General features: G+C 47.2%; 1 protein-coding gene across 2 annotated transcripts in view; it reads left to right on the plus strand.

Moving 5' to 3' along the window:
* Positions 1-206: 206 nt before the first annotated feature.
* VAT1L (vesicle amine transport 1 like) overlaps positions 207-27,256 on the plus strand; it is a 165,476-nt gene continuing 138,426 nt past the window's right edge. For both annotated transcript variants that reach the window (XM_055551307.1, XM_055551308.1), the window contains exon 1: positions 207-494. In XM_055551307.1, coding sequence (XP_055407282.1) covers positions 262-494 — 233 coding nt within the window. In that variant the 5' untranslated portion in view covers positions 207-261. The remainder of the gene's footprint in view (positions 495-27,256) is intronic.

Genomic DNA, 27,256 nt, shown 5'->3' on the forward strand with positions numbered 1-27,256 from the left:
CAAGAGCTTGGTGTGAAACTGGCTGAGAGGCGGGAGCTGAGGCTTTGCTCGGGCAGAACAGAGAGGAGGGCAGCGAGGCAGGGCGCGCGGCTCTTGGGAGGATTACGGCGGAGTCCGTGGACCGCGGCGCGGCTCGCAGAGGCTGCAGCCATTGCGCCGCCGAGCATCCCGCATTCAACAGGAGGAACCCGCGAGCGAGGGTCCCCGAGCCCCCAAGCGCCGCAGCAGCCGCAGCCCGTGCGCCCCGCGCCCCCGCGCGCCATGGCCAAGGAAGGCGTGGAGAAGGCGGAGGAGACGGAGCAGATGATCGAAAAGGAGGCAGGCAAGGAGCCGGCCGAGGGCGGCGGCGGCGGCGGCTCTCACCGCCTCGGGGACGCCCAGGAGATGCGCGCCGTGGTACTGGCCGGCTTCGGGGGGCTCAACAAGCTGCGGGTCACCAGGAAGGCCATGCCCGAGCCGCAGGACGGCGAGCTCAAGATCCGCGTCAAAGCCTGGTCCAGTATCCGCGCCTTTCTTGCTTTCTTTCTCTCTCTCTCTCTTTGCGCGCTCAGAGCTCCGGGGGAGCGGCTGGCAGAGCCTCGGCAGGCACGCTGCCCGAGGGGAAAAGCCTCCTTGGGCGGCCCCCCGCGCGCCCTCACCGGCTCTCCGAGCCTCCCCCGCCGCCCCTTGGCCCGCTGATGCTGGGAAGGAGGCTGGCAGGCAAGCCCTCGCTCTCCCCAAGCCAGATCTGGGGGTGACCGGAGGAGGTGGTGAGCTCCGGGGAGGGGAAGGGTGGCCGGTGGCGCCCAGCGCTCAGGGTCTGGATAATCGCGCCACGGGAGCTCTCCGTGGAGTAGGACAGCTCAGGGGCCAAGAGAGGAAGGTTTGATGCTAACATGGTTAGAAAAGCGTAACCGTCGGCTCACTGCGTACCTGCCATGGGTTCTTAAAAGAGTTTTACGTGTGCGATCTTATTTAATAGTTCCTGGGACCCAGAGAGTTAGGCATCATCGTTGTCCCCTTGTCACAGGTGCGGCAGCCGGGGCTCAGAGAGTGGTTTGCCCAAGATCAGCTGGCTGCCGCTAAGCGGCATGGCCAGGATTTGATATGGCATCTTTTTCAACCTCTAGGCAGCTTTCCCTTTGGGGCTGGGGTCGGAGAGCCGGGCTGGGGAAATGCGTCCTTCTTCCTCACCGCTGTACACTCCCTCCTTGTGGTCTCATACTGGGAAAGGAACTGGGAAGGAAGCATTTTAGGTACCCAGCGTTTAAGCCTGGTGAGAGGGAAGGCCAGCACTGCTACTTAATCCCCCTCTTGCCCACCAGCGTCTTCTGTGTTTCTCTGAAGAGGAAAAGCACAAACAAACAAAACAGCTGAATCTTCTAACTCCTGCTTCCATCTCCTTAGTACCCCCTTCCTGTCCCCACCCCGCCCCGGGGAACGTCAGACCCTCACCGGGCCGGGATTCCTCCTGGAGTGTTTAAACATCGATTGTGCTATCACTGTATAGTCATTTCCCTGGAGTTCCAGGGAGAGGGCTCACCCCGGAAGGGCTCACTGGACCAGCGCTGTGAGTTGTATGCTGCAGCGTGGAAAGCTTTCCTGGGGAACTTGCTGTTAGCACCCTGAGATGGGCCCATCCCTTCCCATCACCGTTCTTTAAAGCCCCCAACAGACCCAGCTCCCTAAAAGCAGCAGCCAGCTCACTGGTTAGCCCCCCAAACTCAGCATCTAGGAACAGTCTAGAGGCAGGAAGAGTGCAGAGGAGCTTCCCCTCCGCTTTGCCACTTTGAGGGCAGGTGCGGGTTTCATTCTTCAGACTGGAAGGTGGCTGGAGAGAGGCAGGCACTGGTCTCTGGCTCACTTCTCACACAGGGGGCTGGGCGCATTTGACTCTAAACACAGGGGCCTCTCCCAGGGTGGCAGAGGCGGCTTTGGCCAACTGGGGGATCCTATACAGTTCTATCTTGTTAACTCTTGCTGAACCAAGCTGGCTGATCCAGAAGGCAGAGCATGCCTCTGATACATGCTCACTGATAAATTCCCAATGCCCAGCACAAAGCTTGGCACCCAGTGTATCTTGCTGAATGACTCAGTTTTTGTTGGATGGAAGGATGGGGGAAAGGTGCCTGGAGGGAGATTGTTGAGTCATGTCTGGTGGAAGTATGTCTACCTAGTAAAATTAAACCTGTGTATTGATTAATTCTCCTTCCTCAACCACCAATCAAAAATATTACGTGTGTGTGTGTGTGTGTGTGTGTGTGTGTGATTTATGACCCTCATTCAAATTGAGGACTGGGTTCTAGGACTCTTTGTCAGAGTGTATATACAGAGAGTAAAAATATTGAAGCTACTTTTTTGTTAAAAGATCATCATCTGCAGGACAAATAGACCTGGGTTCTCCAGCCTTTTGCTTCCTGCATAAATGCCAAGAGGACCTGAAGGGTTTGGAAATAATAAATGTCAGGATGAAGGCTGGGAGATTGATTTTCAAAGCCAGACACAGAAGCCTGCTTTTTTGGAGCTGCACACACACACAGACACACACACATACACAGACACAGAGAGAGAGAGACACACACACACACACACACACACACACACTGAGTAGAATCACCGCAGATCCCCCCGCCCCAGTTGTTTAGAAAGCCCACAAGCCATGAGGGGTGGGAGATGATGCTGGACGAGGGAGGGAAAACAGTACTGCAAAGGGCCCAGGTTGATTTTCATTTCACTCAAGCTGGAAGCAGAGTTTATCGGTTTTGCAGGGAGGGATTGGAATAGGTTTGTGAGGCTTGCCCGCTGGGCCCTTCTTTCTCCACTGGGCTAGGATTGGCTGGCCAGAGATGCCCATTGATTGTAAGATTAGCCTTGGGAGCCAGGATGACTCATTCTGTAGTTTTATGAATCAGCTGATGGCCTCTTGGATGAAGTTTCCCCTCTTATCCGTTCTCTCTCGGTTCTCTATTTTTAATGGAAACCTTTTATCATCAAATAGGATCTGCTTTTTGCTGGAAAATAAGGCATAGTCCATCTGAACTAGTATCATTCAGACCTGAAATGAGGGTCCAAGTTGATTACCATATGAATTTTGTGGAAATGGAAGAGAGAAGGCAGGGGGACATACATATTTCATCTCATTTCCCCACTCTCATCTGTGGTCTAACACAGTAGGTATTATGGTAAATCAAACTGAGACTTGGAGATGTTGAGTAATTTGCTAAAAACATCACACAGGTAATGAAGCTAGGATTTGAATCCTAGTTTATTTCTCCTTAAAGCTCTGCTCTTTTCCTCTTATTTTGTCTCCCTCTGTTGAAAAGCCAGAAGAGATGTAGTTTACTTCTCCGGACCTTTGACACATAACCTTGTTTTCTTCCCTTTCTTCAGTGAATGTGGCTTTGATCTGTTTGCACGGGTGCTCAGTCACTTCAGTCGTGTCTGACTCTTTGCAACCCCGTGGACTGTAGCCCGCCAGGCTTCTCTCTCCATGGGATTCTCCAGGCAAGAATACTGGAGTGGGTTGCCATGCCCTCCTCCAGGGGACCTTCCTGACCCAGGGATGGAATCTGCATCTCTTATGTCTCCTGCATTGGCAGGCAGGTTCTTTATGTGCCACCTGGGAAACCCTTTTAATCTGTTTATGTCTGGCTTAAGGAAACGTTCTCTGGCTGTCCCAAGAGTAATCCAGCTTTCTCCCTAAAGTGAAGTCTTGATGGTTAAACATGGCTCAGAAAGAACCACTGTGGGCTGTACAGGGTGGGAAGGGTAGCCCAGTCTTCCATCTGAATTGTTACCAGAACATCATTGTTTCTAGAGAACCCATTTCATCAGCCATTCAGTGAACAATTTGCACAGCAAGTGATTTAACTGGCCAAGTGCAAAAAGCGTGTGGCCTTTGGAGAAAGATAGATCTGTGTAACCTTGGTGAGCATCTCTCTTAACTTCTCTAAGCTTTTCCTGCCTCGACTGCAAAATGGAATTAATAAGATGAACACTATAGTGTTCAGAGGTTCGGATGCAAGAAAGAGATGGGCTCAAGGTTAGCAGCAAGAACTGTGGTGTTGGAGAAGACTCATGAGAGTCCCTTGACACCGAGGAGATCAAACCAGTCAATCCTAAAGGAAATCAACCCTGAACATTCATTGGAAGGACTGATGCTAAAGCTGAAGCTCCAGTCCTTTGGCCACTTGATGCATTGAGCCAAGTCATTGGTAAAGATCCTGATGCTGGGAAGTATTGAGGGCAAGGGGAGAAAGGGGGCGACAGAGGATGAGATGGTTAGATAGCATCACTGACTCAATGGACATGAGTTTGAGTGTATTCCGGTAGATAGTGAAGGACAGGGAAGCCTGGCGTGCTGCAGTCCGTGGGGTTGCAAAGAGTCTGACACAACTCAGCAACTGAACAACAACAGCAAACAGTAGTTGTGATTGTTGTCACACTGATGCCTGTGTGATAGACCTGCTGGCAACCTGATGACTCGGAGGCCATCATTTTAATCATGTATGTCATAATACAGGCAATGTTGCATCACATCTACTTAGAGATGAAGAGTGAGACCTTCCTAGATGTGAGCCTAGCTCACCCCCTGCTACCCGGCTGTCCTAGGACTGGTCCCCTGGAGGCACAGCCTGAGACAGGAATGCTGTTTGAAGAGGTTGATGGTTGGGGGAGGGGGTGTCCTTTCAGGAGAAGGGGAGCAGGATAGGACAGGGGAAGGAGTGAAGCAAAGGTTGGTCTCAGCTGGATCCCTCCAGGAGTTCTAGAGCACAAGTTGCACCACAGAGTCAATCTGACCTTGTAGCAGTGGGGGGAGACTTCTGGGCTCCCCGCCCTGTCATCGGTCGATGATGGGCTCTGGGCTGCTTCCTGAGTGGGGGTGTGGAGTCTCTGTAACTCATGGAAGGAGGAACAGGGCTGCTCTGAGCTCCGACAGCCAGCTGGGGGACGGGTGCGCTGGCTGGTGACAGAGATCTGGGTGAGGCGCGAACAGTGTCCTCTACACTGGCTGACCTTGACCCCGTCGCTTACTGCTCTAACCATGGGCTTCCTGGTCTATAGAATGGAAATAATAATAGCACCACCCTTCAGAGCCAAGCCAGTCATTCCGCAAGGAGATCAACCCTGAAGGACTTCATTGGAAGGACTGGTACTGAAGCTCCAGTACTTTGGCCACCTGATGTGAAGAGCTGACTCATTGGCAAAAACCCTGATGCTGGGAAAGACTGAAGGCAAAAGGAGAGGAGGGTGGCAAAGGATGAGACGGTTAGATAGCATCACTGAGTCTATGAACATGAATTTGAACTAACTTGGGAGATAGTGAAGGACAAGGGAGCCTGGCGTGCCGCAGTCCACGGGGTTGCGAAGAGTCAGACTCGACTTAACAACCGAACAACAAGTGTAGAGTGTTGTAAGGGGGTTTCAATGCGACACGGTGCATCAGGATCTTTGTGGTGATGCCAGAGCAAGAGGCCAACAAATGCTAGATGGTATTGTTCAAACTGCTCTCTTGGTTTCCATAGGTTCCCCTTACAGGTTATCAGCACCACTCTGGAGGATGAAAGGGACACTGTTAATAACTGCTCTGGGACAGCAGGCACAAACTGGGACTGTTGTAGACACACCAGGGTCTGTGGCCTCTCCTCCCCCAGTCCCCGGCAATTGCTCAGGGTCCTGTCTACACCTTTGCTGCCAGGGGTCTTGCCACAGTGGCGCTTCTCTTGGACAGGAGCTGGGAGGATTTGAGGTTGAGGGTCCCCAGACTGGGCTGCAGGAACCTACTTAAGTGGCCATTAACAAGCCTGTCTGTTTGGCTTGTGGTGGAAAGGCTCTAATGGATTGAGGACATTTATTTTCCCAGACTGATTTACAGCAAGAGGCCACGTGAAGCTGCTGGAACGAGACCAACTGGATGAAAAATAGTTGCAGCCAGTCATGGCTCCATTGGCTGATCTGAAAATGGGCCGAGGGCGGGCCATGCTAGAAGAAAGCCAAGAGATTGGTGGGATCCTGATACATCATGAAGGTCAGGTGCACTGCAGATGGGCTGGGAGCCCAGCCATTGGCTGCTGGTGATGAGGCAGCCACTGAGTTGCCTGCTATATACTTTGCTTCATTTTATCCTTATGGCCACTCAACAGCATCAACAACATCAGTGTTACAGTCTCCATTTTAAAGATGGGGGAACTGGCATTCAGAGATATGTTAAGATTGCAAATTTTTAGGTGGACAAGCAACATAAAAATCTAAGTCTGCCTTGTTCTGGACTCTATGATCTGAGGGACACAGTGACAAACACAGAGTAGAAAGAGAGAACAGACAGAGGCAATGAAAGACCCACAGACTCAGAAAGGCAGACAGACACAAAGACTGGAATTGGAAATACAGAGAAAGAACCATGGGATGCACTGGACTGACTTGAAGCATAGCTGATCACCCTCAGAACTGCATGATGGGGCTTCCCTGGTGGTCCAGCGGTTGAGACTCCATGTTGCAATGCAGGGAACACCAGTGCAGTCTCTGCTCCGGGAAGATCCTACATGCGGCGGAGCAACTAAGCCCATGCACCGCAGCAGGGAACCTGTATTCCAGAGCCTGTGCTCTGCAACCAGAGAAGCCGCTGCAATGAGCAGCCAGGAGCCACGACAAGAGAAAGCCCGTGCGCAGCCACAAAGACCCAGCGGGCCAAAAATAATTAAAAATAAATATATATTTTAAGTTGCATGCTGTCATCTTGCCTCCCAAAGCGGCCATCATGGTTCTGGGCCACATCCACTTCCTCGCCTTTCTGGGGTCTGGAATGCTTTTGGGATCCACTTAGAATTACATTACTATGGTTGACCCAGAATACTCATGCTGATTAAATATGATCACCACTCAAGACATTTAAGTTCCTTCCTCTGCTGCATTTCCTCCACTGGTCTATGGCTACACCAGCAACTTGAGCTCAGGGTATCCCAAAGAAGACAGCATGAAAGGTTAAGCCAGTGAAACATGGCCAATATGCTCTTCCCTGTGTCTATTCGAATAAATAACTGGGGTGTATGAGGTCAAGTTGCAAAGAGCCAACTCACTGCAAAAGACCTTGGTGCTGGGAAAGATTGAAGGCAGGAGCGGGGGGCGTGGCGACAGAGGATGAGACGGTTGGATGGCATCACCCACTGAATGGAATGAGTTTGAGCAAGCTCTGGGAGATAGTGGAGGACAGGGAATCCTGGCGTGCTGTAGTCAATGGGGTCATAAAGAGTGGGACACAACTGAGTGGCTGAACAACAACAATGCTCTTCTCTGTGTTTATTGAAATAAATAAATGGACTGTATGAGGTTAAGCGATGCAGATGTTTGTAAAACTGAGAAATTGTTTGGAGGGTCCCAGTACCCGAGCTGGGAGCCACTCTGGCACAGAGACTGGAATAAAGTGCTCTGTGTTGGACGGGGTCATCAGGATTTGACAGGAAAGGATGACTCTCCAGAGTCACACTGGGCCCCGTTTGGGGATGAGAAGGTGGAGCGCTGCATCAGGGGTCTTTCTTGTCCATCCGAGTTTGCCTTTTTCCGTTAACTGTGTCCTCCCCGAGGAGCTGGTGATGGTGACAATGTCCGCTCTGATCCGATAGTGGAATGGACTTCCCGTCTCCCCAGCACTTTGAGGAAGAAAGGAAGCCCAGGATCGGAGTTTCTTCTACTTCATAGACAGAGGAGGCACAGAACATCTTATCGGACGTCTGACATAGAGCAGGTTCCCATAAACAGCAGCCTGATCTTCATTAGATGGAAGCCAAAGGCAGGGGGCTCACGGTGGGCAATGGGAGTGAGGACTCAAGTTCGCCCTCCCCTCCACCGGCAGCATCTTTGCAGCAACAAAGACTATCATCCTTGTCATTTCCCATCAGACCCTCACCCATGAAGCTGTCATCCTTAATTTCTAGGTAAGGAAAAAGGGATTCAGAGATGAAATGGGAAGAGTAAGGACCTACAACAGATCTGAGTTCAGACTCTAATCCTGCCTCCCTGCGGCTGGGTGATGGTGAGCAGATAACACTGATACCTCGCCCGTAGCCTCCCCTTGGTAAGAATGACACCCTCTCTTTGGTGTTACCGTGAAGACCGGCTGAGGGTCTCTGACCGTCCTCACTGCTCCTTGCACATAGTGAGTCAGTTATTTTCCTTCCTCTGTTACTGGACTCGACCCCCATCCTCCAGTGCCCTGTCCTGATCACCTCCCATCCAACAACACGCACAGCTGGAGTAGGGTGCTGGCTTTTGAGTCTTGTGCCCAGGGTTGGGAATGGACTAGGATGAATGTATGCTACCCTGACACCAACTCTCTGCACACCCATCCGTGGGTGACAGCACAGATTTCTCTGATAGCTGGGCGTGCAAAACGGCCCAACCTCTGGAGTCTGGTTTGCACCCATCCAGCGGAACCAAAATCCCATGACCTTTGGGCAGATCACTGACATTCATGCCAACAACAAAGCTCACCCAGGCATGGGGAAGAACGCCCTCGTGACCCCAAGTTCCTGCCACTTCTTATTCTTCGTACAGGTCTTTCTTGGCATCTTGGCATTTGTCATAGAAGAAAAAGTTTAATTAGAAACAAGAAGAGGCTCTTCCTAGGAAAGGGCAGCAGGCATGTAATCTCGAATTAGTCTGATTCCTCTGTATGTGATCTCACACAGAACATCAGTTTCAGCCACGGTATTAAAATGAGTAAATTTAATGTTTAATGTTTGAAGGCCCAAGAGACAAAATAGATGCTCCAGTGAAAGGAGCTGTTTCATCTTTGAATGTGATGTTTTTCTAGATGAGAGTCTGCGGGGGGAATTCTGTTCTCCAGCTCCTTGACCCCTCAGCCTCAGCCCCTTCCCCAGCACTGTCCAGGGGGAGAAACATGTGAGCCACTGCTTCCTCTGCAAATTAAAGCACCGAGTCCTCTTAATGCTGACTGCTCCCCTCCTCCAGAGTCCCTTGTAGGATAATTCTCTTCTGCGAAAAGACTGATAGTGATTCATTTTGGGGGCTGGCACTGACTAGACATCCAAACTGGCTGGGAGGCAGGATGCTTTGGGGTTATAAAAGGGTTAATGTTTGGGGTGAAACAGACGTGGTCAAGTCCTTGAATTTAGCAACCTCTGTCACCTTGGGAAAATGACTTCCTCTTTTGAAACCTCAGTTTGCTAAGCTGTAATATGGGTATAATTATAGTCCTTATGGGGTAATTTTAGATTGTGTCTAAAGTATTTGGCAATGATGTTGGCACATTTCATATCTGTTGAATGAATGGAGTCCTTGTCGTACAGTATATGTTTAATATATATTAATGGTGGGAAGGAGATGAAAAAAAAAATAGGACATTAGAAAGTCCCTCCTTAAGTCATAAAGTTTTCTGAATGGAGTCCGTATTCAGACTGCACCTGTCTCCCCTAAAGGGTATAAGACCCTAAAATCAAAAGTAGCTGAGGGACTTCCCTGGAGGTCCAGGTAGCCAGGACTCTGAGCTTCCAATGCAGGCGGCCTGGGTTTGATCCCTGGTCAGGGAACTAGATCGCAAGGTAACTTGAGATGACATGCCGTAACTAGGAGATCCCACCGCAACTGAGACCAAACGCTGTCAGATTAAAAAAAAAACACAGTAGCCTGGACAGGCTGCGCCACCATGGCATGACATAAACACGAACATCCAGATGCGTTCCTGAGGGAACGAGAGTGAGTGGGACCAAAATGTACGGTGCTCCGACTGTGCTGCAGGGGCTGGGCCAAGCTCAGGGGCCTTCAGAAGGAAGACCAGTCACTTCTGCTCCTACCTCTCCGTCCTTCCTTTCAGCCATGCTGAAGGAAGTTCACCTTGGTGAACTAGTCCCTGGACTCCTAGGTGCTCCCTTTCCCTTCCCCTTCCCTCTCTTGTCTTCTCTTTCCTCGTGGGTTACTGCGATCAGCTGCCTTCCTGAGACCTGGAAAGATGGAGACCTTTCACCCCCACTGCCTCCTGAGAGTTTAGCAAGCCCCGATGCAAACAGAACTTTCTTCTCCCAGTTTTCATATGTCAGGGAAGGGATCCAATTGACCCCTCATAAATCACAAACCAGCCCTTGGGTCTCTCTCTGTCTGGCCTGAGGGAGTAAGGCGTAATGATTGGCCACATTGGTGTCTCACGCCCTCTTGTTCTGACCTAAAAGAAGGGAGCACTGAGCTCAACAGCCCAGCCAGGAACTCATGAAGCACGCATGTGTGTGTGTGTGTGTGTGTGTGTGTGTGTGTTGAATGTGGGGTAGATGCTGTAAATGGGATGGAGGGCAGTTATCAGATGACGCACGTAGGTAAGAAACACACTGGACTGATCAAAATGGTAGCCATCATGGTGGATGGGAGATGCTTCTTTGTCCAGAAAAAAGTGAAGAATCAGAGGGGGCACTGGGGAAGGCAGCTCCATGCCCTCTCTTGGGACTTGATGTCCCTCAGCACCAAGTCATTGAATCATATTAAATAACATATATACTGTTTTCAACTTTAAGGCCCATCATCTTTTGAATCTCTGGTCATCTTAGACATTCCAGAAGCGTTCCCTACTCTCCGCTAACTGATGAACACCATGCCTGGCGCTTCCGTAACAGTCGGCGCACAATCAGCGTTTGGGGGAGTGAGTGAATATGTTACCCAGAGCGTCGGGTGTACATTTCGGCAGCGGTGGCTGTCTCACTTGTAAATGTCACTTTCCTAATACAAACAGTGGCCCGTCCGAGCCCGTGTTCCTTTGCGCTCTCCTCTGGCATCTTAGCTTTCTCTGAGTCTACCTCCCTCCAGCGTGCAGGTCTTTGAACGGGGATTTGAAAGAATACCAAAGGAGCTGTGTTTGGGGGAGTTTTACTTCTCCCTGACACAGTTTGTTCTCTTGAAGCCAGAAGGTCGCTTCTTGAGCCCTCTCATAACCACTCCGCCGAGGCGGGGAGATGTGGGCCTCTACCTTCTCAAGACGCTCTGTGGTTTCCTCCTCACTGTCACCCAGCTCCACTGGGGGCTGCAGCCGGGGCTCTCTCCAAGAGCCCAGGGTGCTGCTTCTGGCGAGGGTTACCCCAAGAGCAGTAATTCAAGTGTTCCTGCCATGCTCGCACACCTGGGGACCCGAGGCTCCACCAGCCTGGCTGTTCAGACGTTTCCCTAAAGTAAACAGTGATGTGACAATCCTGTGTAAGATACGCACACATCGAATCATTATGCTGTACACCTTAAATTAATACAGTGTGTCAAATATAGCTCAGTACAACTGGAAAATAAAGGAATAAATATTTCAAACTATTGGGGGGAAAATAACCTTTTAGAACAAATGGTATGTCCTTGACTCTGTTCTGACCTTCCTTAGTAGGTATCAGGACCCCCACCTTCAATGCCTCCCACATCGTTGCAAGGGTATCTTAGCTGCTGTGGCCTGGACTCTCAGAACACAGTTCTGGTTCCCCTTGATTGTAACCATCTCCTGTTGCTCTGCTCTGCTCCTCCCAGTACACTGAAGTCACCCAGTGTATTTCCCGTTTCTTCTCCATCCCAGGTGGAGCCTGGCTTTCTGCTGAGGTGGAGCCTGGCCTTCTGCTGAGAATGCGGCCCCCTTTCTACCCAATACAGGTTCTAAAGCAGCATGTGCCAGCCTCCTTATCAATGTTTCTGCTGTTTGGAGCTAATAATAATGACACTCTTGTCATTCATTATTTATCATCGTTATTATCACAATGACCCTTACTGAGTGATTTCTCACACAGCACCACGTTAAGGGTTTTATAGAAATTTCCCAGGTGGTGCTAGTGGTAAAGAACCCGCCTGCCAATGCAGGGGACGCAAGAGATGCCGGTTCAATCCCCAGGTCAGGAAGATCCCCTGGAGGAGGGCATGGCAACCCACTCCAGTATTCTTGCCTGGAGAATCCCATGGACGGAGGAGCCTGGTGGGCTGCAGTCCATGGAGTCGCAGAGTCTGACACAACCCAAGCGACTTCGCACACGTGCACTTAGCATGATACCCAACATTTTCTGATGAAGGAAAAGGATCAGAGAAATAAAGAACTTGTTAAAGATGATGAAACTCTTGAGACAAAGAGCTGGGATTTGAGCCAGGGTTTTCTTCACTTACTTTATACCCACTCGTCATGAGCCCTTGAAGTTGAAGGGCTGAGTTGTACCAAAGCCCACATTCAGAGTCAAGCTTCCCACTTGCATTACCATAGGCTTCTTCATCTAGGCTTCTATTCTCCAACTCGCATTTCCCTTAGCGTGAATGTTTCTCTTCTTTCCCAGGCTTATCTTATCCCAGGCTGCTCTTCATGCAAATAGATACGTAGTGGGACAACCCCAGTGGCTCAGTCTAAATTCTACAGTAAGCTCTGATGAAGCTTGCAAACTGCAAAACCCTCTCCCCGCCCTCCTGATGCAGACACATCTCCTTCTTAAAACAGACTATCCATCAACTAACAGACTTAAAAAAAAAATCCCTAAGATCAGAAAGAATTGCTTTTCATTTATCTATGCTATCCCTAGGTCAATCAGCTAATGGGGAGCTATTAAATCCACCGTTCCTATGACTGGTCTCAACGATTTCGTAATTGGATTCTCTTTATCCTCCAGCTAAACTGACTGAAATTGTTCCGACTGGGGACCTTGTAATAAGCTGTGACTCAGTGTTTCTGCAGCCAGAACCCGGGATGTGTAATACAGCTAAAAACATGCCCCCTCTTCCCAAAACATTCTGTTCAGGTTTATCTGCCTTCAGATCCTGGAGAACCGTTCTCTCTGATCACAGAGGAGACGGTCCATGCCCTGGGACTGCTCCTTCCTAGGAAATAAATAGCAGAGGCAAATTTGCACCCTCTCACTGGCTTGGAGTCACCGTCTCGGCCCTCAGCCTATGGCGCTTACAGGACACTCTTACTTTTGCTCTTTTAACATTTTTCATTCCTGTTCCTATTCTGTTTTCCCTTTTGTAGCCCAGATTTAGCTGGGATGATTCACTCTTGAATAGAAACCCAATTTTTCAATATAATTGAGAAGCCCTGTCAAATTCTATTGAGTCCTTTAGAAAAGCCAAAGCTGGAACTATTCGTGCTGCAGAGGAAACATCTCGAAAATTTCTCTTCCCATTTAGACATTCCGCCCCCTCAATGCCTCCTCTCCCTCCAAACTCTCTCCCTGTGCTCTTCAAACTCTCTCAGACGCTCAAACCCTGCCCTCGCTCTCTCTTGTCTCTTGCATCTATCTTTGCTCACCTTTCACATCTCTTCTTTTATCTTCCAGGATAAATATTTGCTCTTCCCAAAGCACATCAATCAAGCAGGTCTTTGATCTTCTCAGTTTTACCCTGACTACTGACAAGGCTGCCAACCAGTAACTCCCTTTAGCAGGAGGAAGGAAAGAGCTTGAATCGTGCCTCAGTATTTTCCTACTTAACACCTTCAGTGGAGGAATCCTTATTGGCAAGGCTAGAATGTGCCCTGGGCTAAGCAGTGAACGTTGAAAGATGGATTTTAAGGGAGACTCCCCCTTCGAGTTGTCCACTGGGAAGACATCAGGGTAGCGATATTGCTACTGTCTCCTTCTTAAGCTAATTAAATTTTTTACTGAAGTTTAGTTGATTTACAATGTTATTAGTTTCTGATATACAGCAACACAATTCAGTTTTGCATATATATATATATGTTCTTTTTCATATTTTTTCCATTATGGCTTTAGATTTTATTTTATTTTTGGCTGCTCTGGGTCTTTGTTGCTGCGTGCAGACTTTCTCTAGTTGCAGCAAGGGGGGCTCCTCTCTGCTTGTGGAGCTCGGGCTTCTCACTGCAGAGGCGTCTCTTGCTGTGGAGCACGGGCTCTAGGTACACGGGCTTTGGGAGTTGCTGCACGTGGGCTCAGTAGCTGCAGTTCCCTGGCTCCAGAGCACAGGCTCAGGAGTTGTGCACACAGGCTTAGCTGCCCTGGAGCACATGGAATCTTCCTGGACCAGGGATTGAACCCACGTTCCCTGCATTGGCAGGTGGATTGTTAGCTCCTGAACTACCAGAGAAATCCTTCCGTTTTGGTTTATCACAAAATTTGAATACAGTCCCCTTTGCTCTAGAGTAGGATCGTGTCTCTTATCTATTTTGTAAACAGTAGTTTGTATCTGCTAATTCCAAACTCCCGACCTGTCCCTCCCTCACCCCCTTCCCCTTTGGTACCCACCAGCTTGTTTTCTGTGTCTGTGAGTCTACTTCTGTTTCGTTAGTAAGATTATTTGTGTCATATTTGAGAGTCCACATATCAGTGATCTCATATGGTATTGGTCTTTCTCTGACTTACTTCACTTGGTTGATAATCTCTAAGCCCATGTGTTGCTGTGGATGCCATTATTTCATTCCTTTCTGTGGCTGAGTGACATTCCATTGTATATGTGCACTGCATCCTCTTTGTCCGTTCATCTGTTGGTGGACATTTATGTTGCTTCCAAAGCTTTGCTATTGTGAATCTCAGTGAACACTATGGTACATGCATCTTCTTAAATTAGAGTTTTCTTCTTTTCCATTTATATGCCCAGGAGTAGGACTGCTGGGTCATATGGTAGTTCTATTTTTAGATTTTTAAGGAACTTCCAGACTATTTTCCATAGGGGCTGCACCAATTAACATTCCAAGCAATAGCATAAGAGGGTTCCCGTTCTCAATACCCTCTCCAGTGCTTGTTACTTTTTAATGGTGGCCACTCTGACAGGCATGATAGCTTTGATTTGCATGTCTCTAATAAAGGTTAATTAAATTTAAATACTGATTAAAATTAAAAATCCAGTGCTTCACCCACACTGTCCACATCTCAAGCATTTGGTAATCACACATGGCTAGTGGCTGCCACGTTGAACAGAACACACACAGAATATTTTCACCGTTGCAGAATGTTCTATTAGACTGTGTTGTTCTAGTCTTAGCCTACTTATTTCCCTACTGACATAACTGTTTTATGGAGCAAAGCTTTTATCAGCATCAGTGACAGGAGATAACCGTCACGTTGTGGCAAAAATGGAGTGTTTGTCTGGGGGAGCCCTCCTCGCCTCCGGGGCTGCAGTGAGAGGTCAGGCAGGAAGCAGTCTGCACGGTCTGGTGATACCGTCTCCCTTCTGTGGTGGGATGACGCTGGAGAGCTCGGGAGAATGGGAGCAGAGGGCGCCGCCACGCCTGGGTGGCGCTTCGCTGTGGGACCTGCACGACTGCTGCGTGGTGGATTATAACTGCCCGGCCTGTGCCAGCTGTGCCCCACGGCCTGCAGGGCAACTGTCATGCTGTGAAGGCGCTTATTTTGTTGGTCTCCGAACTCTTGGGAAGCAGAGGTGCATTGTCACCGTTGTCGCATTAGTCCCGAGCCAAGCCCCAAGTCGTGAAAGGTCTGTTGAATTTCAATTAAATGCGTTTGAATGCTCTGCACAACCAGTCACGGCCAGGCACCTGTTTGAAGTCAGTGACTCCATCAACATCTAACCCGGACTGCAGAGATCTTAACCTTTCTGGGAATCTCCTTGGCAATAAACACCTGCTGTGTTCCCAGGATAGGCTGAGAGTAAATAAATTCCTCCAGGTCCAGAAATCAAGGGGTCCATGTCGGCATCAGGGAGAATTTTTCCTGGACACACTCATGCCACGCTTTTCGGTTTCTGCTGAGAATGGCTGTTCTTATTTAGATTCTCCGTGTATCTCCTTGGCCATTTTGTTCTGTGTTTGAAATATTAAACCAACATGTGTTTCGAATACTAATGTGGACCTGTGATGGGGACGTGTTTCCTGTCTCTGAGGAACAACCTCAGCTCAAGCTTGGTCAGCGCACCGTCAGTCCCTGTGTTAGAGATGCAGGCATCTGGGCTGGGCAAAAACAGCACCGTTCACTTAAGAAGTGGTTGATGACAAAACACATCAGATGTGTCCGAGGACTGCAGGCCTCACATCTAAAAATAATGGTTAAACAAGGTAGGCAGGAATACATGGACCCAGACATGGAGGAGACTGCTGTCAGGAGCCATGGCCAGGGGTGGCAAGAAGGTAGCCTGAGCATCCATAACACACTTAAAAAAAAAATCTCTATATTTATTTTCTATGCAGACAGAAGGAAAATGGTGGAGTCGTAACTGAAAAGTTTTCTGGTTCTGCGGCTTTTGTTGCGTTGTTAAGTAGAGGAGTCAGATTTTTAAGCCAGGAAGTTCATTTTAGAATTTGGACTCTTAACACTATCCCATGCTATGTTTTAGCATCAAAGATGACAGTCTGTTTAGAAAATATGGTGGAATTGAATATTTTTTTAGTTGAAAATTTCCCTTCTGTCTCTTTTGCTTACATATCACTTGAAATCATTTAGTCAATTCAAATGTCATATTTTAGTTGTTTATTCTTGGTTGAAGGATTTGAAGAGTAGTCTGCATGCTAACTGACGAACATCTTAGCAGAAGCAAAACTGTTTGTTTGGAGGTTACTCCCTCTTTTCTATAATTTTTTATTTTTGCATTCCTTTTTTATTTAGGTATAGTTGATGTACAATATTATGTAAGTTTCAGGTACATAGCGTAGTGATTCACAGTTTTAAAAGTATACTTCATGTATAGTTACTGTGAACTGTTGGCTGCATTCCTTGTGTTGGACAATATGTACTTGTAGCTCATTTATTTTATGTGCTGTGTATGCTAAGTTACTTCAGTCGTTCCCAACTCTTTGCGACCCTATGGACCATAGCCTGACAGGCTCCTCTATCCATAGCGATTCTCCAGGCAAGAGTATTGGAGTGGGCTGCCATGCCCTCCTCCAGGGAACCTTCCTAACCCAGGGATCGAACTCGTGTCTCTCATGTTTCCTTCATTGGAAGACGGGTTCTTCACCACTAGCACCAACTGGGGAGCCCATTTATTTACACATGGTAGTTTTTACCTCTTCATTCTCTACCCCTTCCTTGCCATTCTCCCTTCTCTCCCCACTGGTAACCACTAGATTGTTATCTGCATCTGTCCTAACACGCTCTTTCCAACCTCAGATGGAGCTCAGGTGGTTTCTCTCTCCTGAGGTCCACCCAGGACAATTCTGTCTGTTCTCCAGTAAAAGGTGCCATTTGAGATGTGCATGAAAGTTTTCTTTGCTTTAGACAAGAGTTTTTCCTTCCGTAGCAGATTTGTATCGATCTCTTTTCATAGTCTTGACATAATAAAATGGGTGCTTTAGTTCAGTTCAGTCACTCAGTCGTGTCCGACTCCTTGCGAGCCCATGAACCACAGCATGCCAGGCCTCCCTGTCCATCAACAACTCCCGGAGTCCACCCAAACCCATGTCCGTAGAGTTGGTAATGCCATCCAGCCATCTCATCCTCTATCATCCCCTTCTCCTCCTGCCCTCAATCTTTCCCCAGCATCAGGGTCTTTTCAAATGAGTCACCTCTTTGCATCGGGTGGTCAAAGTATTGGAGTTTCAGCTTCAACATCAGTCCTTCCAATGAACACCCGGGACTGATCTCCTTTAGGATGGACTGGTTGGATCTCTTGCAGTCCAAGAGACTCTTAAGAGTCTTCTCCAACACCACAGTTCAAAAGCATCAATTCTTCAGTGCTCAGCTTTCTTCACAGTCCAACTCTCACATCCATACATGGCCACTGGAAAAACCATAGCCTTGACTAGATGGACCTTTGTTGGCAAAGTAATGTCTCTGCTTTTAAATATGCTGTATAAGTTGGTCATAACTTTCCTTCCAAGGAGTAAGTATCTTTTAATTTCATGGCTGTAATCACCATCTGCAGTGATTTTGGAGCCCAGAAAAATAAAGTCAGCCAGTGTTTCCCCATCTATTTCCCATGAAGTGATGGGACTGGATGCTATGATCTTTGTTTTCTGAATGTTGAGCTTTAAGCCAACTTTTTCACTCTCCTCTTTCACTTTTATCAAGAGGCTCTTTAGTTCTTCTTCACTCTCTGCCATAAGGATGGTGTCATCTGCATATCTGAGGTGATTGATATTTCTCCCGGCAATCTTGATTCCAGCTTGTGCTTCTTCCAGCCCAGCATTTCTCATGATGTACCCTGCATATAAGTTAAATAAGCAGGGTGACAATATGCAGCCTTGACGTACTCCTTTTCCTATTTGGAACCAGTCTGTTGTTCCATGTCCAGTTCTAACTGTTCCTTCCTGACCTGCATACAGGTTTCTCAAGAGGCAGGTCAGGTGGTCTGATAGTCCCATCTCTTTCAGAATTTTCCACAGTTTATTGTGATCCACACAGTCAAAGGCCTTGGCATAGTCAGTAGAGCAGAAATAGATGTTTTTCTGGAACTCTTGCTTTTTTGATGCTCCAGCGGATGTTGGCAATTTGATCTCTGGTTCCTCTGCCTCTTCTAAAACCAGCTTGAACATCTGGAAGTTCATAGTTCATGTATTGCTGAAGTCTGGCTTGGAGAATTTTGAGCATTACTTTACTAGTGTGTGAGATGAGTGCAATTGTGCAGTAGTTTGAGCATTCTTTGGCATTGCCTTTCTTTGGGATTGGAATGAAAACTGACCTTTTCCAGTCCTGTGGCCACTGCTGAGTTTGCCAAATTTGCTGGCATACTGAGTGCAGCACTTTCACAGCATCATCTTTTAGGATTTGAAATAGCTCAACTGGAATTCCATCACCACCACTAGCTTTATTTGTAGTGATGCTTCCTAAGGCCCGCTTGATTTTGCATCCCAGGATGTCTGGCTCTAGGTGAGTGATCACAACATCATGATTATCTGGGTCATGAAGATCTTTTTTGTACAGTTCTTCTGTATTCTTGCCACCTCTTCTTAATATCTTCTGCTTCTGTTAGGTCCATACCATTTCTGTCCTTTATTGAGCCCATCTTTGCATGAAATGTTCCCTTGGTATCTCTAATTTTCTTGAAGAGATCTCTCAAGTCTTTCCCATTCTATTGTTTTCCTCTATTTCTTTGCAGTGATCACTGCGGAAGGCTTTCTTATCTCTCCTTGCTATTCTTTGGAACTCTGCATTCAAATGGGTATATCTTTCCTTTTCTCCTTTGCTTTTCACTTCTCTTCTTTTCCCAGATATTTGTAAGACCTCCTCAGACACCCATTTTGCTTAAACAAAGCCAAAAAAATAGGGCTGAAAAAAGGACGAAGAAGAAGAATTGGGAGCAAGATTTTCTGAGATCAATGATTATGGTCCTAGATGTTTTTAAGCTATCAGCTGTGATTAAGAAACAAAACCAAAATCTTCAGTTCTGGGAAAATGAGGGAATGACTCAAACCTGTGTTTCTTTGGCCCCACCCCCTTGGGTTCAGAATTCAGTGCTTTGAGGAATATCGCAGCAGCCAGAGGAGAGCTGAACAAAGGGCAAAGCAGTTTGAGGTAACCACCAAATAAATAAAAATTAAATAATGTTAAAAAAAAAAAAAAGCAACGGCACAGCTTCCAGGCTGCTGTGGCTCAGCGCAAAGCCACACGTTGGGAGCCTCCGGGCCAGGCTGCGATGGCTGCTGGGCAGTGAGCTCACCAAGCAGAGGGAATTCTAGACTCCCCACGTGGCGTCTGACCATGTTCCCTCTGGTGTCTGGGTCTCCACCAGTATCCAGTGATCCCCACCTTCTAGACACAGAGAAAGCCCCGAGCTACTATTTTTCATGGATTTCCCCAAGCAGTTTACTAACCCTGCATGTACATTTTTCATAGCTGAAAATTATCTATTAAGCCCTGTAAAAGACTTTTTTTTTCCTTTGCCCCAGCATCACTGAGATATGACTGATGTATAACATTGTGTAAGTTTAAAGTGTTGATTTGATACAGTTGTAAATTGCAAAATGATTACCACCGCCCCATTAGCCGCTTTCATGCTATCAGAAAGTCACCATTTCTTTTCTATAGTGAGAACATTTAAGATCAACTCCTGCGTGTGTTTTGATAGTTCGTCCGCCTTTCCCCTTCTCTTTTTTTCTTAGTTTGTCATGTCCTTGACACTTTGATCTCTTCAAGTCCTCCCTTTCCCTTCCCTCTTTGCCTCTCATCCTTCAGATCCCAGTTTAAAGATATCATCCTCTTCTTCCTTCCCAGCATTGGTCATAAGAACCCTAGACCTTTCCTTCTCAGAAACCACCACGCAAAGGACACCTCTGTAAATTCTCACCATCAGTGACCACTGCTCTGGGCCAGCCGAGGAATAAAACCCTGCAGAGGAAGACCGCAACACCCCTCTCATGGTGGATGCTGGGGTACACCACCCAGAACCCCCTTTTAGGACTGAAGAGCTCCTTCCCCCAGCTACAGCGAGTGCTGGCTGCTGGGGGCTCGCAGCTAGGTCCCTGCTGAGGAGTTGCCCTCAGCAGAAGGAAGTACCCTTGCCTGAGATCAGAGCTCCTCCCGGGGACAGCTCTCATCCAATGAGCAGTTGACATGACGTAAAAAGGTCCAGCCCCCTTGCCTGGATTCATCATGACTTGAGGTCCCATCTTAGCTCTAGAACTTTCCGCGGATAAACTATGTCCTTTTTTACTACCACGTCAGTGTTTCAACCTCTCCATCCACTCAGTCCAGCTTCCCTCGCCGCTGGGTAGGTGTTGTTCTCTGGGGTGCCTCCTATCGACCCTCCTGCATGCAAAGCTGAGTCTCAGAGTCTGCTTCCCAGGGAGCCTGACGCATGACGCCTTCTCTGTGCGCTGATGACAACGGCAGGAGCTCACGCTCACTGAGTACCGCGGGGAGCGAGGCCCCGCTTCACAAGGTCCTGGCACGTGGATCCACACCAACCCCGGCAGCGCGAGGCTGCTACCCACGCGTGTTTGAGATGAGAGAACTAAGGTTCAGGGAGATGAAGCAACCCCCTTGTGGAGAAGCCAGAAAGCAATAGCTAAGGGTTTACATTTAGCTCTGACTATAGAACTTCCCTGGTAGCTCAGCCGGTAAAGAATCCGCCTGCAATGCAGGAGAATTCCATGGACTGTATAGTCCATGGGGTCACGAAGAGTCATGACTGAGCGGCTTTCACTTTCACTTTCTTATGGAAGTTGCTCATTCGTGTCTGACTCTTTGTGATCCCATGTCTGACTCTATACAGACCATGGAATTCTCCAGGCTGGAATACTGGAGTGGGTAGCCTATCCCTTCTCCAGAGGATCTTCCCGACCCAGGAATCGATCTGGGGTCTCCTGCATTGCAGGCAGATTCTTTACCAACTGAGCTATCAGGGAAGCCATCACTTTCACAGAGGGTGTCACCAAAGCTAAGAGTTCTTTGAGAAAACCTTGTTGACAGTCCTTGTTCTGACTCCACGGTTATCTCGTCTGTGAGTCCATCTCCTGGTGGCCAGGTGAGCTCTCTGGCTACACTTCTGTCGAACCACTCATCCCACTGTGTCGTAATCAGCTTCCACGATTCTGTTTCCCCATGAGAAACTGAGCCCCCAGTTCTTAGACGTCCAGTACTAAGTATCTGCTCAGGACACAGTAAGTGCTCAGGGTGCATGTGAGTTGAGAAGTCCCCTCTCTGTAACTGGAAACACTGAGTGAAGGTCTCTCTAAAGGAAAGCAAAGGGCAGTAGCCTCTGCAGACATCACTTGCCTTCACCTCTTGGCTTTATAAACCTTGATGTGCCTCTGTATTGTTCTCTGTAAAATGTGGGTAATGTGTATCTCTCAGCCTTGTTATGGTTGCTGTAAAAATTAAGTATCACACTTACAGACATTTAACACCATGTCTGATACATAGTATGCACCCCATAAATGTTATCTATTACAAGACTTAGCCACAAATAATTCCTTTTCTCCCCATCCTTATCATCTGAGGAATTAGAATGAGGGTTTCTAGAGATCTGCTAGTTTATCGGGCCCCTCCAACCATCACAAAGCCCTACATGAGAACCCATCACAGAAAGGACCTATCTCTTCTTAAAAAGTCTTCTTTGTGAGAACAGCTGATTTGAGGTTACTTAGACCAATTTTTCTCAGTGCTGATCACACATGAGAATGTGTGCCTGGGTAAAACACTCTCAGAGCTAGGACCAGAGTATGCACATCTGGGGATTTGTGGGCCGGGGAAGGGGGATTTGTGTGTGTGTGTGCATGGGAGGGGGGGAGCTATGATGGTCATGACATGCATCCAGAAAATTACTGTACCTGAAACTTGCTCAGACTGCGCCCACGTGGTCAGCAACTTCTGCTGGGAGTGGGGAGGGGGGTTGACTGCCTTTGCTCGCGAAGAGTGGGGCTCACTAACTTACACAGATCTTGTTAAACGTGAATTCAAAGTATTGGGTTGGCCAAGAAGTTCACTCTGGAAAAACCTGGAAGGACTTTTTGGCCATGCCAGTATCTTGGAGATGTTTCAGAGAATCATAGAGTTCATGAATTGAAGAAACTTAAAACATGTCAACTGGTTCTATATCTTGAATTTTCTCCATGACATCTCGTTGTGGTCTTCACAAATACCCTTAGTAACCAGGAATGTGACAGCCAGTCCAAAATTTTTATCAGCAATTTGGACAGAAAAGTCAATGGCTTGATATCTGCATTCTCAGAGGCTACATATCCAAAAGGAAGAGCCAATTTTTTGGATGAAAGAATCAGGATCCAGGAAAGAGGCAGACAAATCAGAACGATGAACCTAATCTAATAAGACCACATTTAACAAGAGTAATATAATTCTTTGGACTAGGATCAAAACATTCAGCTGCTTTAGAGGACTATGAGAGAGCTTTTCATTTTCTTATCTACTTAATCATCATCTATTAATTTTTACCTTGTCTCATCCCAAAGACAACTTGAGATAGCTTTAAAAGAAGTGGTACAGCAGGGGCTAAGTGTGCTTCCCAGAGCAGCGGCGGCAGCAGCAGCAGCAGGAAGCTTGTTAGAAATGCAGATTCTTGACCCTCGCCCTAGACCAGCTTAGTCAACAGTGCAGGAGTGGGACCCGGCCATCTGTTTTAATAAGAACTCCTCCGAATTCTGGTGTACAATCAAGTTTGAGATCTAAGATAATAGAGCCTAAGACTTTTAAAAATGGAAACCCCAAAGCATTCAGAAAGTTAAGATGATGGTGAGTGTTAGAATGACATAGAGAATGAATTCCAGAAAGCTCTGCTGTTTTCAGGGAGGGGTGGTACAACTTTGGCCTGGAGCTTCCTAGTAGCCAATGAAAAGAAACAAATATGATCAGTTTCTACACGGTGCTGGGCCTGTGAGACCCATGTAAACTAAACCTCTGTGTTGAAATTTGAGGGAAAATCCCCAGTCTTCATAAAGAAGAGAACGTATATTGTAACAAATGATATGTTCAACAATCCCTCAGAAAGTAAAACAGGGGGTTTCTGAAGGTGGTTTCTGTGACCATGTATCTCTCAACTGAACCAAAGATGGGGCAAGATTAGGGATTCCTATTGAGTGTGAGGTCAAAATATATGACTGGGGTCTATTGAGGTGCATTAGTAGAGAAGTAGGATTCTGGAAGATTTTCAAGATTTTCATCACATTGTCCTTTGTCTAGTGATCTGTGCCAAGGATACTGATGGCCTCTGGGAAGAACAAGACGGCAAGAAATCCAAAACCCTTTCTTATGAGCAACCTTCACCTTACCTTCACCTGGAAAATAGAAGGGGACTTTCTCCACATCTACTTGCTCTTCTTTGCTAAATCCCTCTTTGGGCCAATTTTCTCTCAAACTGGAAAATTAATAAACTATAGCTGGGCATCTGGTCCCATAACTTCATGGGAAATAGAAGGGGAAACAGTGGAAACAGTGTCAGACTTTTTTTTTTTGGGCTCTGAAATAACTGCAGATGGTGATTGCAGCCATGAAATTAAAAGACACTTACTCCTTGAAAGGAAAGTTATGACCAACCTAGATAGCATATTGAAAAGCAGAGACTTTACTTTCTCAACAAACATCCATCTAGTCAAGGCTATGGTTTTTCCAGTGGTCGTGTATGGATGTGAGAGTTGGACAGTGAAGAAAGCTGAGAGCCGAAGAATTGGTGCTTTTGAGCTGTGGTGTTGGAGAAAACTCTTGAGAGTCCCTTGGACTGCAAGGAGATCCAACCAGTCCATTCTGAAGGAGATCAGCCCTGGGATTTCTTTGGAAGGAATGATGCTAAAGCTGAAACTCCAGTACTTTAGCCACCTAATGTGAAGAGTTGACTCATTGGAAAAGACTCTGATGCTGGGAGGGATTGGGGGCAGGAGGAGAAGGGGACAACAGAGGATGAGATGGCTAGATGGCATCACTGACTCAATGGATGTGAGTCTGAGTGAACTCCAGGAGTTGGTGATGGACAGGGAGGCCTGGCATGCTGCGATTCATGGCGTCGCAAAGAGTTGGACATGACTGAGCCACTGAACTGACTAACTGAACTGATAGCTGGGCTGATTTTTCAGTCATCCACTTAGTGGTGTCCTTGAAGAAATAACTCAGAAGCTTTTGCATGGCAAAGGAAACCATAAACAAAATGAAAAGACAACCTACAGGCTTGGAAAAAATATTTCCAAATGGTGCAACTGACAAGTGACAGATTTCCAAATTATACAAACAGCTCATACAACCCAATATCAACAAACCAAGTAATCCAATCCAAAAGTGGGCTGAAGACCTAAACAGACATTTCTGCAGAGAAGACATTCAAAACAAGCAACAGGCACGTGAAAAGATGCCTAACATTGCTAATTAGTAATGAAATGTAACTCAAGCCCACAATGAAGTATCAGAATAGCATCACTGAAAAACCAACAAATAATAAATGCTGAAGAGGGTATACAGAAAAGGGAGCCCACCTACATTGTTGGTGGGAATGTAAATTGGTACAGCCCCTATGGAGAACATCAGGGAGATTCCTTAAAAATCTAAAAATAGAGTTGCCATTTGATCCTGCAATGCCCCTCCTGGGCATAGAACTATACTTTGAGAAGATACACACCCCTATGTTCATTGCAGTGCTGTTTACAATAGTCAAGACGTGGGAACAACCTAAATGTCCATCGACAGATGAATGGATAAAGAAGATGTGGTATATACCTGGGCTTCCCGGGTGGTGCTAGCGGTAAAGAACCCGCTTGCCAGTGCAGGAGACATAAGAAACATGGAATCAATCCCTGGGTTGGGAAGATCCCCTGGAGGAGGGCATGGCAACCCACTCCAGTATTCTTGCCTGGAGAATCCCATGGACAGAGGAGCCTGGCGGGCTGCAGTCCATAGGGTTGCAGAGAGTCGGACGGCACTGAAGCGACTGAGCATGCACACACGCCTGATACATGCATACATATGATGGAAGATCACTCAGCCATAAAAAAGAACGAAATGACGCCATATGCAACAGCATGGATGAGCTCACAGACCATCATACTAAGTGAGGCAAGCAAGACAGAGAAAGACAAGTATTATACAGTGTCATTTATATGTGCAGTCTGAAAACTGACACATTTGAGCTTATTTAAAAAACAAAAATAGACTCACAAAGAAAACAAACATATGGTTACCAAAGAGGAGGGGGGGCGGTGGAAGGATAAATTTAGGAATTTAGGATTAGCGGATATACACTACTGTCTATCAAATAGATTAAAAAAGGGATCTACTACAGCAAAGGAGCTATGTTGCAGTTCAATTCAGTTTAGTTGCTCAGTTGTGTCCGACTCTTTGCGACCCCATGAATCACAGCACGCCAGATGTCCCTGTCACCAACTCCCGGAGTTCATCCAAACCCACGTCCATCGAGTTGGTGATGCCATCCAGCCATCTCATCCTCTGTTGTCCCCTTCTCCTCCTGCCCCCAATCCCTCCCAGTGTGGCCAAAGTACTGGAGTTTCAGCTTTAGCATCAGTCCTTCCAAAGAACATCCAGGGCTGATCTCCTTCAGAATGGACTGGTTGGACCTCCTTGCAGTCCAAGAGACTCTCAAGAGTCTTCTCCAACACCACAGTCCAAAAGCATCAATTCTTCGGCGCTCAGTTTTCTTCACAGTCCAACTCTCACATCCATACATGACTACTGGAAAAACCATAGCTATGTTTAATATCTTTTAATAATCTATGGTGGGAAAGAATCTGAAAAACTGTGTGTGTGTGTGTATATATATATATATATATATATACACATGGTATATATGTATATATACATATATAAAAAACTAAATCACTTTGCTATATGTCTGAAACACTGTAAATCTCAGTAATAACACTTTAAGCCTCTTATTTGACTAATAATTTAATATGGGAGGGAAAAAAAGCCTTACTTTTATAGCTGTATCAGTCGTGGAGAAACGCAGGATTGCATTTCCGCATCAAGCGCCTTGCAGCACTATTTCTTTTTGCAGTGCTCTCAGATGTTTAAGGACTTCCCTGGTGGATTTCCCTGGTGGCTCAGACAGTAAAGCATCGGCCTACAGTGCAGGGGACCTGGGTTCGATCCCTGGGTCAGGAAGATCCCCTGGAGAAGGAAATGGCAACCCACTCCAGTACTGTTGCCTGGAAAATCCCATGGACAGAGGAGCGTAGTAGGCTACAGTCCATGGGGTCACAAAGAGTCGGACACGACTGAGCGACTTCACTTCACTTCACTTCACTTCAGATGTTTAAGAGAGTCACATAAAAAGTCAGCAAGAAAGACATCTGACAGTCACCCCTGGTGTGGGCCCGAATCATCAGGCATAGTCATTGCCCCCCGCCTCAGAATCCCAAAGGTGAAAGTGAAGTCGCTCAGTCGTGCCCGACTCTTTGCGACCCCATGGACAGTAGCCTGCACCAAGCTCCTCCGTCCATGGGATTTTCTAGGCAAGAGTAGTACTGGAGTGGGTTGCCGTTTCCTTCTCCAGGGAATCTTCCCGACCTAGGGATTGAACCCAGGTCTCCTGCATTGTAGACAGGCGCTTTACCATCTGAGCCACCAGGGAATTGTAGAGAAAATTAGAAACTATTATAATGATGATGCATGGCTTGATATGCCCCTGTGTTTTTTCCTGAGGGGGTGGGAATAAAAACGTGTTTGACAGACCCAAGTTTAAGTCCATTCCTTCACCATTCACTGTCTGTGTGGTCTTGGGCAAGGAACTTATTATTGCTAAACAATGTTACTTGTTTTGCTTGGGAAAAAAAAAAAAATGAGGTCATTAATGCTTGTCCAGTGAGTGATTTACGGATATTGATTCTAGTATTTGTTTTCATTTGTATTTTGGGTTCATGAGGCAGAAACCACACACATAACCCAATGAACACATATGTGAAGTATCCAAGGACCCCTTAGATATCTGACGGCAGGGGGCACATGGGGCAAGGTGGCACCCCAGGTGAAGG

Source organism: Bubalus kerabau, chromosome 17 (assembly GCF_029407905.1).
Source record: "Bubalus kerabau isolate K-KA32 ecotype Philippines breed swamp buffalo chromosome 17, PCC_UOA_SB_1v2, whole genome shotgun sequence".
In the NCBI taxonomy this organism is placed as follows: domain Eukaryota; kingdom Metazoa; phylum Chordata; class Mammalia; order Artiodactyla; family Bovidae; genus Bubalus; species Bubalus kerabau.